The following is a 12,985-nucleotide window of genomic DNA, read 5'->3' on the forward strand; positions in this document are numbered from 1 at the left end:
AAAATATGATTTCAAAGCTATACTTTTTTTCAATTTTACATGAATAGTGAATGAATCATTCATTTTGCGTGGAAGACAGACTACGGAGCTACAATGAATCAGATGAGATTTAGTAATAGTATCCATAAGCTGTGGAGCAAATGGATCAGAAAAATCATTATTGTAATTGTCCACCAGTTTCTTGTTCGTGTCAGTTAAATACCGAAGAGCTATAAATATGTTTTAATCTAATATTATATATGCATAGCTCCGGTTTTCTCGGAAGATTACATATTTAAAATGATAGCGAAGCTCATGTTATGTTCCGCTAAACTTTTTAAAATATAATAATAATAAATGAGTTTGACCGCCATTCAAAGATTAACAAATAGTGTGTATTCACCATGTATATTAACTATACTTAATGCAATCAGAAATGACTTTTTAATATATTCCTTTATATAGTTCAATATAAGTACAATTTTGCTAGTTAAAGTAAAAATAAATTATTGAGATTTTCTTTTTTCAGAAATGAGCTTTCTTGTACCACATGACGAGATGTTCTTTATCTTGCATAACAAGTTGATCAGGACCTACAGAAATAAAATAAATAATATTTTTCTAGAAGTTTATAAAATATTGATTATTTTAGTGAACATAAAAAATAGGGATAAATTAAATCCATAATTATTCAGACATATAAAGTTATGTTAAACATTGGGTTCTACCAGTCCTTATACAGATATAGGAATAGTAACAAAATTATGATAATAAGGAGTATTTCAATAATTTCGTAATCACCACTACAATTAATATTTCCGAATAAACAAATGTAGTCGCGAAATTGAATTAACTATTAGACACCATAATGATGCACAATACAAAATGTTTTCATCTGTATACTATTTTCATGATGTATGGGTTAGGGGCGGCCCAGGCACCAATTTGTATTAAATAAAGAAAAAAAATTAACTGTTAGTCAGGGTATTGCAAAGTACTATTCGAAATCCTTTTTTTTTTGGATGGGGGTGATTAATTAAATACAAAACATGCAATTCTTGTATTAAAGTGTTCTTTTATTAGAAAACAGTGGTAAATTCAATGTTTCTGTATTAGAATTGATTTCGAAAAAGAACCAGATAGTTACTATTCACCACTACTTATTAACTACAATAATATTTACATTTGGATTTTAAATTTAGGCTTTGTGCATTTTTATAAGTGCTCAGTGATAGTTAACAGAAAGATGTTCTATTACTTATTTTAGATATGTGTTTTTCATTTCAAAACCACATTAGTGGCAGTTCTCATTTAACCCGTTTTGTCCCGAATTTATATATTGAAATGATTCAGAAAGTGGTTTATGGAAAAAGTGGTTAAATATATTATTGAAATTAATTGGTTTTTCTACAGTTAGAGCACTCAAAAAGTCTTTGATAGATCAAAAAGTACTTGCTCCTTATAATTCTATATCTAATTAGAAATAACTAAATCATTGTGGTATCTGAGAATCTTTTAATTTACCCAGATAAATGAAAATACTGAAAAAAGTTTCCCACTACAATGAATGTCTTTGAAAAAAGGAACTGTCCTAAATATATGTCATATTTTGTCAAATTAATGTCATATTTTCTTCCTCCCGGTGACTTTACCTTAGTAGATTAAGCAAAATATGTTTTTAGCAGATTAAACCCAAGAACGATCTAATGAACGTTTTTTAGGAGAGGGTCTAAAATACCCCCTCCCTCTGTCTTCTTAACCTACAACAGAGTATAGAGTTCTTATATTTTATTAATTTATTATTATTATATTTTTCTCTATATTAGCAAAGAATATTTATTAACTACAGCATTGAATTTAACAAGGCAAATTTCAAATTCTAGTTTATAAGTTGAAATAGATTTCATATGACACGTAATAAATACTATTTCTAATTGTTTAAAACAAAAAATAATTAATAACATTTAAAAAATATATATGATTTCCAGTTTATCAGATTTCAAGGGGTGCAAATATTCCCCCTTTCGACCCCCTTTATGGGAGCCAATAACTATCACTTTATTGTATGAGAAAAATACGCATGTTTGAGAACTGTGCTCTACAAGATCTCCTAACGCTAATTAAATTATCTTAAAAAAGGGAATTTCCGCTGTTATAAACATGAACCATGAGAATTTACTACCACTATAGCGTCATACGACCGCATTGAGTTAATATATTATCTGTACGCGGTTGTATGGCAATTCTAAGCCACCAATTTTCACTAATTGTCAACAAAATACAACCACAAAGGTTAAGTTTTTCTAAAGCCTAAGAAAACCGTGCAATATTTTGAAAAATAAAGTCTTAACCTGTAAAAAATATCATGAAAAGTTACAGAAGCTGCAGTTCCTGAACAATTTGAACTATATTTACCTGTAACTCTTCGTATTTAACTTCAATACATTACTGTGTGATTCTACTTAATCTAATATATATAATTCTCTACGTGGCTCCCAAATTTTGGCTGTATTTCTTTTCCGCTGGTGGCAACGTTTGCTTTGTTATGTTTACGTTTTGAAAACACAGTTCCGGGGGTTGGCGAGGGCCAGCGAGCAGGGGGCGAAGCCTACTAGTATGGTATAAAAGTTGCATCAAATTAACATGTCTTAAAGTACAGATATTAACTTCGATAAGCTTAGATGCCAAGTCTTTACTTTCCATAAGAGACATTATTTTCATTACAAGGCATTACAAACGAATCTTTCTGATTTGATTCTTACTATGATAAATTGGATTAACAATTTATTTTCACCTTAAATGCGTAGAAATACGTTAATCGTACTGAAAAAAATTGATACCCTTTCAATATAATTTTTAACTGCTAGTGATTTTTTGTTTTAATAAACTTACAATGGTTAATTTACTGTGAGTGAAAACTGTTCTTTATTGAGCTGAAAAGTTGGCAGCTATACATGAGAGAAAAAAAAAATAATTACAAGAAAATTCAAAACTCAGATAATGACATTTTTGGGTAGTGGCTGTTCTTCTTGGCGTTCTCAAACGTGATATTTGTGATCACTCAAAACACTCAATTGTTTTTATCCTATCTATCTTGCTATTCAAAAACCTATTTCAAAACAGCCAGGATGAGAGCTAAACTGGTGTACAAAAAATGAACACATTTACGAATTTATGTTAAGGCTTGCTTTGAATACAAGTGTAGTTCAAGTTCCTTTGATATTTATGTTGCTCTCTTTTTACAATAACATCAGTCTGTGTACAGCATGTTATGTTGGTTGCTTAACCAATGTTTTACTTGAGTTGTACAATTAATCACTGTTTAAGTAATGCTTTTTTACTGAATTTAATCTTTTATAAATGCGCTATTTACTGCAATACTGTATTTTTCATCACAAAGATTAACCAAGCATAATTTAACTTAATTAGGCGAACATACCTGCCAACTTTCACTCTTTCCGAGAATGGACTTTCAGAGTGATTGTTAAACAATAAACTATCTGATTCACAAATATATTTATATATTGATCCCGTTGTAATTCTCTTGCGCATGGATTATTATGCTTAAATATATTTATTGTAATTATTTATATGTAGTGGTAGTCAAACCCATTTATAACTATCATTATAATTCAAAAAGTTAATTGGAATAACCTGAGTATTGCTACCACTTTAAATATGAAAATAAAATCTTCGGGAAAATCCGGAAGAGTTGGCAGGAACGGGCGATCTAGAGCTTTGTTGATTCTGAACAAAAATGTAAAATTTGTAATTCAAAATTCCACTAAAGAGATTTATTTCTAAGTTTATATTATGTATAATCAAAACATTTTTTCTCCTGAAAGGTTCATTAACCCCTTGGGTACGGTTTATTCATAAAAGCATTCGTACAAAATGAGAATCAAGTTGTAATTAAATAAAAAACGGTAACTTAAATGTACTCGTTGCTAATTTAACAGGCTTACTTAGCTTTTACTTTAATAATTGTTAGTTTAATCATATATGTAATCAATGTTAATTCAAAGTATAACTAAATAGTTTTATTTTGAACAAAGTAATGGTGTATTAAATAAATCAAACAATTATAACTCCGCCCACAAATAAACTGCTGAAGAAATACTTTGAATTCCAGTTTTATATTTTTACCCTGGTTGATACGGTTTTATGCTGACACGTATTTGTGACAGTCGGCCCGAAAGAGTTAAGAAAAGACATAATTTATAAGTTGTTGTTTCTAATGCAACTTGCCACATGGGCAAGCCTGCGTGGTGAAACCGAGCAAATTTAGGGCAGAGTGTGCGTTTTCTAGTTTTTTCTAACCCACGAACTGTCGGACATGGGCCCAACGCCCTACCGACCAGGCTATCCCGGCCCATAATTTATAAGTTAAAAATAAAAAAAAGACTAACTACAATGTAAGCACTTTATTTCTGAAGCAAATGTAAGGTTACCAAATTGCAATGCTTTTGGTTTAAAAATTCGATTTATACGGTTTTTACTCACTACTACTTCTAAATAGCTCTAACGCTTATAAGATACTACACTTTGAAACTAATTCGCTGTGTTGAGCATTTTAAAAAAGTTGGCAAAATTTACCAAGAATCTGCTAATTTTAGTTTGTAGTTTTCTACTGCTTTTTGAAATGTTTTGTCAAATTCAGACCAGTTGACGTTTCTGAAATGGTAAATTAGTGTAAATTGTAACTCATCAGCGACTTACTCAAATTGTAGTGGTAAAGTGTCGCATTAGTATTTTCTTGGCCTTGATAAAGAGTCCAGAAATAACCTACTTCAGGATCATTAATCATTTCACCAATTTGATACACATACATCATACCAGAAATCTTCTTGTATTTAAAACTGTAAAGAAATTGATGCAAAAATCACATTTTTTTCAAATGAAATACATTGCACTAACTCATGCAAATTTGTTAAAGCATAAAGTAGGATTTACCACCAATATGTTAAAAGAACACACATTAATAAAGATGTAATCGTTTTAAGTGATAACGACGGGACCTCCCTAGCTAAGCGGTATCAGCCCGTCAAACGCTGTGTGAAGCGTGGAGGTGGCGGGTTCAAATCCCGTCGTAACCCTGGATATATATTCTTTGTGATGTTCTTCTCTAAATTGTTCTATCTGTCTTTCTACTTGACAAAGGTTTATAAGCCTAAATTGAGCAAACAAGCCTGCAAATTTTTGTAAGTTCAATTAAGTGATGACAAAATTGAACATGTTAAAAAAAAATGTATTAGTTTCTTCGATACCACTGTGAAAAACCTTCAGAAAATGTATTTAATATATTTTTATATAAGCAGCTTTGATTTATTTTATTTATTTGAAAAACCATTTAATTTAGACTTTCAAAGGAAGTAATTAATTCATGACTTCCTCGATTCACGGACAGTTCAAAAAAGTATAATCTTTCTGCTGATTTTTTTGCATAGCACATCACATATGCCGTTTTCCCACTAACGCTTGAATGGTACCAGAGTACTTTTTTTTAAAGAAGTAGTTGATAATTAGCGTCGTAACTAAATTAATATTTTCTATCTATGTATGTATGTATGGAGGGATGGATGGATGCATGCATGTATGTATGCATGTATGTCACTTTTGCTTCCACTTTAAAAATATTTTTAGACTATAGGAACCCTATATTATCCATTTCTCTCACCTGAACCTTTAGTGATAGAAATGCATAATTTCAGACCATAATATATACAATTACATTATTAATATAATTTGGGGAACCAGAATAAAATAACACTAAGAAAAATTTCACGTAATAAGGGTTGAAAAGTCGCTATGCAACTCTTTTTCGACCAATGGGAAGCACTGGATGCGGGACTTGAAAGTATCAACGGTAAAACAGAAAAGACGAGTATTCAGTATATTGAACCTCTCACGGGGCAGGCTCGAAAAAGTTCCAAAAAAAATTTATTACATCTATAATAAAGTGTTAAATCATGAAATTTATTATAACTCTCAGTATCCAAATGAAAATATTCCGATAAATCAGTTGGCAAGCATGATTATCCCAGACAGGGGAAGAACGTCCAAAAGATACACCTGGTGTTTCGGTGGAATTTGAATCTGCTACTCCCATTAGAGAAGGGCTCATTCCTTACTATACTGAAGCTACGATTACCCCCCCCCTCTTATCATGACGTCACAACGTACAGATCTCGGAATTCACAACTAAAGAATTTAAAAATTCGATTGTTAAACTTTCTGAAAGAAATGAGTTGAGGATTCGATACTTTTTTGATAATAGTTTTCAAACTTATCTCAACTAACAAATAATTTCTGTTCAGAAACATAGAACACCCAGACAATTTGTTGGTATTCTTAATAGCAATTAAAAATAATATTTTGTAATCAGACAAATATATTTCATTATCGTTTTCTAATCTTAGTTTTTAACTTTTATTGTTTAATCAAATTAGAATCTTTCATTAAGTTTAAGATTTATAAGTGTTTCTCCTCCTTTGGTAAATAAAGAAAGCATATAAAGACACTTTTATGGTAATGACAATAGTTAATTGGGTGAAATTTAGACATATTTAATTTTAACATATTTAATAATTTTTACATAATACACAATAACAATTTTAACATAATTTTATCATAAATTAGTAATTTTTTATACTTTATATAACTAGGAAAGAACAACCTACTTGTTAAATAATTTTTTTCAAAATAACTCATTATTTGGGAAAATGGTAATGGAAATTTTACTTCATAGGTATTTTAAGTAAAGAGCTATAATTAAAAAAAACATAAATATTTAGAATTATGACATTAAAAAATTATAAATTTATTATATATATTTATTATATATATTTATTATATATTATATAAATATAAATTTATATATTATATAAATTTATCATATATTATAAATTTATGAAGTTTTAAGCTTTATGAAATTTTACTTTTGAATTTCAGATTTTTATTTATTTTTATTTTATTTATTTTATTTCATTTATTTTATTTTATTTATTTTATTTCATTTATTTATATTTTATTTTATTTATTTTATTTTATTTTATTTATTAATTTTTTTTTTGATCTTCAAAATTTTTTGTCTGCTATTATGTTTGATATTAATTTGATAAGTGGAATTCTATTAAAAAACGTTAAACAACTGAATAACATATTGCGTGTTTATTCACAGCTGGATAAATTCTTCGAGCTCATTTTATAATTGTTCTCTTGGCACTTTTGAATTTTCTGGGTTTTCTCCTTTTGTGTTTCATGAGAATTTTCGAAAATCGCAATGACATAAGCTGCTATTTGAATACTATTGTTAAATCAGTGTAATCAGATAAGAAAAAAAAACTTTAAAAAATTTAGACGAAAATTATTATGGGAAACAAGCAACGTATAAGTCACAAAACGAATATAAGTCACAAAAAAATGCCGGAATGCTATTTACGTACGAAACACTCTGTTTTTGAAGTATGAAGTTGATGGAACGCCGTGACTTCATTGTCTGAAATTGGAAATGTGGAGCGGCAAGAGTTTCTTCAAAAGAGTAATCATGCCCGTCTGTTTTCTCTTTAGCCTTGGCTATCTTCACGCTACACAGCATATGGTGAATTAAATAAAGTGATTAATTAAAACCCGCATAGTTTAGAGATAATAAACATTTAAGTTTAGAACATCATACAAATGCCAAAAATACGTCAGCGAGTTTTTATCCCGTCGTCCCTGAAAGAGATAGCAGAATAGAGACAGGACTTCAAATACGTACGTGTATTTTGGATCTTCTGTTTCAGCTAGTTTCATCACTTCAAAAGCCGTGTAGTTCTCTGGAACTCTAAGGGAAATAGTATGGATCACATCTTTCTCGTCTCCCACATAAAGTGAATACCGCACTCGCACTTTTGGTCCTGTATAGTCATTCATTTCTGAGGCTTGGTTAACTGGAAGATTTAAAATTGAAAAAAAAAAAAAAAGAATCTTTAATGTGACACTGGTATATTTCATTTCATTTTACGAAATTTGAGAAATGAGTTACTGGGTTTGAACAAAAACACAGAAACACTTATCTACGAGCTCTATGCAAACAATTTTTCTTTTAACAGCAATTGTTTTGGTAGATTTCATTCGGCAAAAGAGATTAAGTTTAATGACTTTAGGATATCTGACCTTTTTTATCCTTGCAGTAGTCGAATTGACCAAAATAGAGAGAGGAACTTAATTACTTTTTTTAGTTTATATACAAGTACATTTAATTTATTATACGGGAAAGCATTATTTATAAAAGAATGATTTTTAATTATAATGGTATTGATAAAAGAAGAAAAATAAGCTAACTTCCTGTAATCATTTGGATAGAAAAAAAGAAGCAATTTCTGAAAGCTCCTAGCGTGATCTTTCGAATAGTGTCAACGGATGTGTCTTGTAAAATCTTCCAAGATATTTGCTACTGAAAGCAAAAATATTTACACAGAATTAGTATAGAATTATTTCAATACTTTTGAAAAAAACACAGAGTGCATAGGGGTAAGTTTCTAAGTCTAAGTAATTTAAAATTTATGGTAGATATATGTTTATGTATTTTCAATGCTGAGGACACTTTTCCATAGATCTAATAGTGGCTGATTAGATTGAATAAAAAAAGAGATAATGAATTGCAGATATTACCAAATCCATTTCTTCTAGCATTCAAAGTGCAATTAACCTTTGAGATGTCACTTATACTTTTTGCATTGAGAACAGGAAGAGTTAGGGAACTAGAGACAACATCGTGAGTTGAAGACAGCTGTTCTAATAGATAATGAACCGTTGCATTGAGTTTCCAATCTTTTTTATATTCTTGACCACTCGAAATCAAAGCCTAAAATATTTTATAGAAGGAGTGTTAACAATCTAGGTACAAGAAGAACTAAGTGAAATATAATAACATGCCATATTAGGCACGGCGTTTTAAGAGGGTTTTTAATGAAAACTCGTGTGGTTGAAGAAAATGTGGCTTATTATTTTGATGCCTCAAGCCCTTCGAACGAATCGTTGAATTTCAGGCATTGTATATATATATATATATATATATATATATATATATATATATATATATATATATATATATATATATATATATATATATATATATATATATATACAATGCCTGAAACACAAATATGCTCAATTTTTCTTGTTGTTGCTTTTCTCTGTTTTAGAATAAGGATTTTAACTATCAAAAACATTGTTTTAATAAAATAAATATAATAAAAGCAAACAAAAATATAGAAACGCTTCCATACTAGCTATATGGAAACATATTTCCTTTTAGCTGAAAATGTTTTGGAAGATTTTACATGGCAAATCTCTTAGCACAGTTTAAAGGATTATGCCTGAAGCATTTCAGAAATGTTGGCTTTTTTACTCACTAAAAATTTGCATCGATCAAAAAGAGAGTTGGAAGCTAAAAGTTTTTGTTCTTTTTCTATAGCGTGAATACGAGTGAATAAAAAATGATTTTAATATAAATAATACAATCCCCTGCAATGATTTCAAAACTATTGATATTGAACAGTGCTGCCAGGTGCTGATAATCGTTCACCCCCAGATAGCGTTGTAAAATCCCCTAAAAATTTTTAAAAAACCACCAAAATTTTTAACTTAATGTATAAGAATTAAAAAATAGTACAAAGTTAAATAATGTATAGAAAATGTTGCTTTAATACTTTTTAATATTTTATTATCAACAAATTAATCTTTTTTGCATTTCAATCGTTACATTATCTTTAATTTCTACTAAAATATTTAAGATATATTTTTCAATACTTTTTGACTTGCACATTTTTTTCATAAATATTTTATTATCAACGATATAGTCTTTTTAAATATTTTAATTCTAACATTATGCTTAAATTTTTGATAAAATATCCAACATATTTTCGTCAATACTTTCTGATTTGTATATGTTTTCGCTGTTAAACATTTTTAACATAGAAGTAGATACAAAATTCTTTACCCTTAAACCTTTAAACTGCTTTTCGTATTCCCAATCTTTCTTGTACTTTTGTACGTACTTCTTTTTTTCTTTATCCTTTGGCATTATTTTTAAACCATGCACATTAAAAATTTTAAATATTTTGAATTCAAATTCTCCAAACGTACTGGTTGATCGAGCTAAGTAATAACCTACTACATTCAACAAAGGGGTAAAGGTCTAAAATTATACCTTAATCTTTTTGTTTTGGTTTAACATATTGATTTTCACATTACCATCTCACACATTCAGTTATAGAATTTGATATTAGAAGGTAACCAAAATGAAACTAGTAAAATTCACAATTAACCCTAAAACAAACCCCTAAAAACCAATTCCCCTCTAAAATACCCACTAAAAATCCACCTAAATTTAGGGGGGAAACCCCTAATCTGGCAACACTGATATTGAAACTAGAAAGAAAAATTAACTTCCACTCTTCATTTTGGTTTATGCTAATTTTGCATGGGTGACTATGACAACATTTTTTACATACTTATTATAAAAGTGTTTCCATATTTTCTCCAACCCTTATTTGTACCTGAGTTATTAATGAAGTTGTATGTAGATTTCCAAAACTTCCATCAGAGAGTTGAGCTACCTTGAAAAGTTTAATGACGTTTTCATAATTGGTTTTTAAACTACTATATTCACCTGCATTCAGCAGTTGCGTTTGGTTCTCATAACACGAAATTGCCATGACAGCAAATGCTTGGTAATCTGCGAAATAAAGTTTAGTTGTTTATTGATTGATGTATTCACATAAATAATGTAGTTAAATCGTAATACTGCTCAGAATAGATAACGAATTTAAAATAGAAAGTAATAGCAAATATATACGACATGAAATGCTCAGTTCTGTTATAAAAAAAATTAAAAAACGAGTAAAATGATTAGGTACTAATCCATTTTCAGGGGCCAAAAGAAAATCACCAAACTGTAATCAAAGCCAGTGTTGTTTATTTAATTGTTGCTATAGGTACTACTAGTATTTTGGAAATAAATATTTACTTTAATATAGGTGCATAATATAATTATTGTGGCAGTAGATTAATTTCGTATAAAAAGGCATTTTTTAGTAAAATTGAATTTGTTTTTTTTTTTATATAAAGTTGAATTTTGAGTATGAGGCCTACGGGCCTGGGCCGCGATAGTACAAAACCTTTTATAAAGTTGGTCGACGAATCAATGAAGCCGAGAGGCATTTATAGAATTTTGGAAGTACCTATTTTATACCCATAAATTAAATATCTTTACATTTTTATAGCCATAAATAAGTAGCATTAATACCTTTTTCGGTATTAAAAGAATTTAAAAATTCTATATACAGAGATGCCAACTGCTCCGGATACGCCGAAATAATTAAAAAAACGGTAAATAACTACAAAGTAAATACTGCAAATATTTGACTATTTTTGCTTGCTTTTAAAAGGTATAGCATGACATAAATACTATAAAGTGGTGAATTATATAAGCCTACGAATTTTTTTGAAATAGTGGTGGATAAAAATCTACCAAATTGAATTTATTAAACCAAGAATCACAATTGATAAACTACCACTTTAAAATATATATTTGTTGTCCGGAGCAAGTTGGCATCTCTGTATATAACAAATATTTGAATTACAATAAACTCGTATAACGTGCTAAAGCAATAATTTTTCCTAAATTTGCAATTTTACAAGAAATTATTTTAAATTATTAAGTACGTTGTAGTAAAAATTTGAAAATAAATCAAATATTTTACAAAAAATTTTTGAATTTATTAAATAAATACCCTGATAAATGATGCGATAGTAATTAACTCTGAATTTTATCTCAATAAACCTAATTATGGTGCTGTCTTAGAAAAACCAAAAAGTGGTAACAAATGAGAAAATTACCTCAATCATTTAATTTGTATACATGGGTGAAAGCCCTTATATAGCAAGACGGAAAAGAGAAAAACCTGGTACGTAAAACATTTCATTCCAGCATTTTTTTCGAAAAAAATGAAATATCTGTAACTATCAAGATTTCTTTTATAATTCTGGCATATATATAAAACTGCTTCTTTTCCAAGATAAAGTCTGCATACTATCAAAATACTATTAACTTTATCATACAACTCTACCCAAGGGGATCTCCCCAATCCAAAGATGATTTTCCCCTCAAAACTAAAGATTTACTCCTTAAGGACTTGACTTGTTGTTACAACATACTACAACTTCAAAGATATATAGGACCTCCCAGAATACAACAAAACAGAATCGATGAATCGGTTAGTGGCGCTTCGCGCCAAACGCCGAGATAACCCCAATATCCAGCATCCAAGATAAAGTAGATATTGTTGAAAAATTTAAAAAAAGAATAAGTAAACTCCTCCCCAAAACTAGCTATAACTGAAATGCTTTTACTACCAGCCTTTCCCCTTTTCCGTCTCGCTTTCACCCCTGTTTGTATATATGCCAATTTTATTATACCAGAACATTAAAGTGTTATCTTAGAAGAAACAAAATTAACTTTTTTTCTAACATTATCAGGAATTTTCTCCTAAGAGTCGTGGGAATACTAATGACATTGGCATGCCCATAGTAGTCTCGCCACAGTTTGTGACCACCCACACTAGCCATATTGTTATTTGTTGACTCAAGCTCATTTGCTCTAACCTATAACCAACATTTTAAAATACAATACGACATACAATAAACAATTTTTTGACCGGTTATGGTATGTTTAGTGTTAATAAGAGCATATCAAAAATATCTATTAACACGTTCACGCCGGGAAAAGTGAAAATACTGGTAGAAGGACTATTTCAATATTAGATAATATTCGGGAGGAGTTAATCTATTCTCAACAATAACAATTCACTGTAAGGAAATTCATCACGGCGAAAAAGCAATTCAATATAAAAATTGCCTCCGTTAAAAACAATTGGTAGCTATGGATTTTTATTATTCCCGAAAAAAAACTGAAAAATGAAATTTATTTGTTACCAGTTTTTACTCCGGTGCGCTGCCA

General features: G+C 29.3%; 1 protein-coding gene across 1 annotated transcript in view; it reads right to left on the reverse strand.

The window, feature by feature from the left end:
• Window positions 1–404: 404 nt before the first annotated feature.
• Window positions 405–12,985, reverse strand: part of LOC107457412 (uncharacterized protein CG3556) — a 37,564-nt gene continuing 24,983 nt past the window's right edge. Inside the window, exons 7-11 of the mRNA XM_087151060.1 lie at window positions 10,524–10,702; window positions 8,635–8,827; window positions 7,739–7,910; window positions 4,699–4,838; window positions 405–572 (exon numbers count right to left, since the gene is read on the reverse strand). Coding sequence (XP_087007186.1) covers window positions 505–572; window positions 4,699–4,838; window positions 7,739–7,910; window positions 8,635–8,827; window positions 10,524–10,702 — 752 coding nt within the window. The 3' untranslated portion in view covers window positions 405–504. The remainder of the gene's footprint in view (window positions 573–4,698; window positions 4,839–7,738; window positions 7,911–8,634; window positions 8,828–10,523; window positions 10,703–12,985) is intronic.

Source organism: Parasteatoda tepidariorum, chromosome 9 (assembly GCF_982258835.1).
Source record: "Parasteatoda tepidariorum strain Cologne lab strain chromosome 9, Ptep-v5.0, whole genome shotgun sequence".
In the NCBI taxonomy this organism is placed as follows: Eukaryota; Metazoa; Arthropoda; class Arachnida; order Araneae; family Theridiidae; genus Parasteatoda; species Parasteatoda tepidariorum.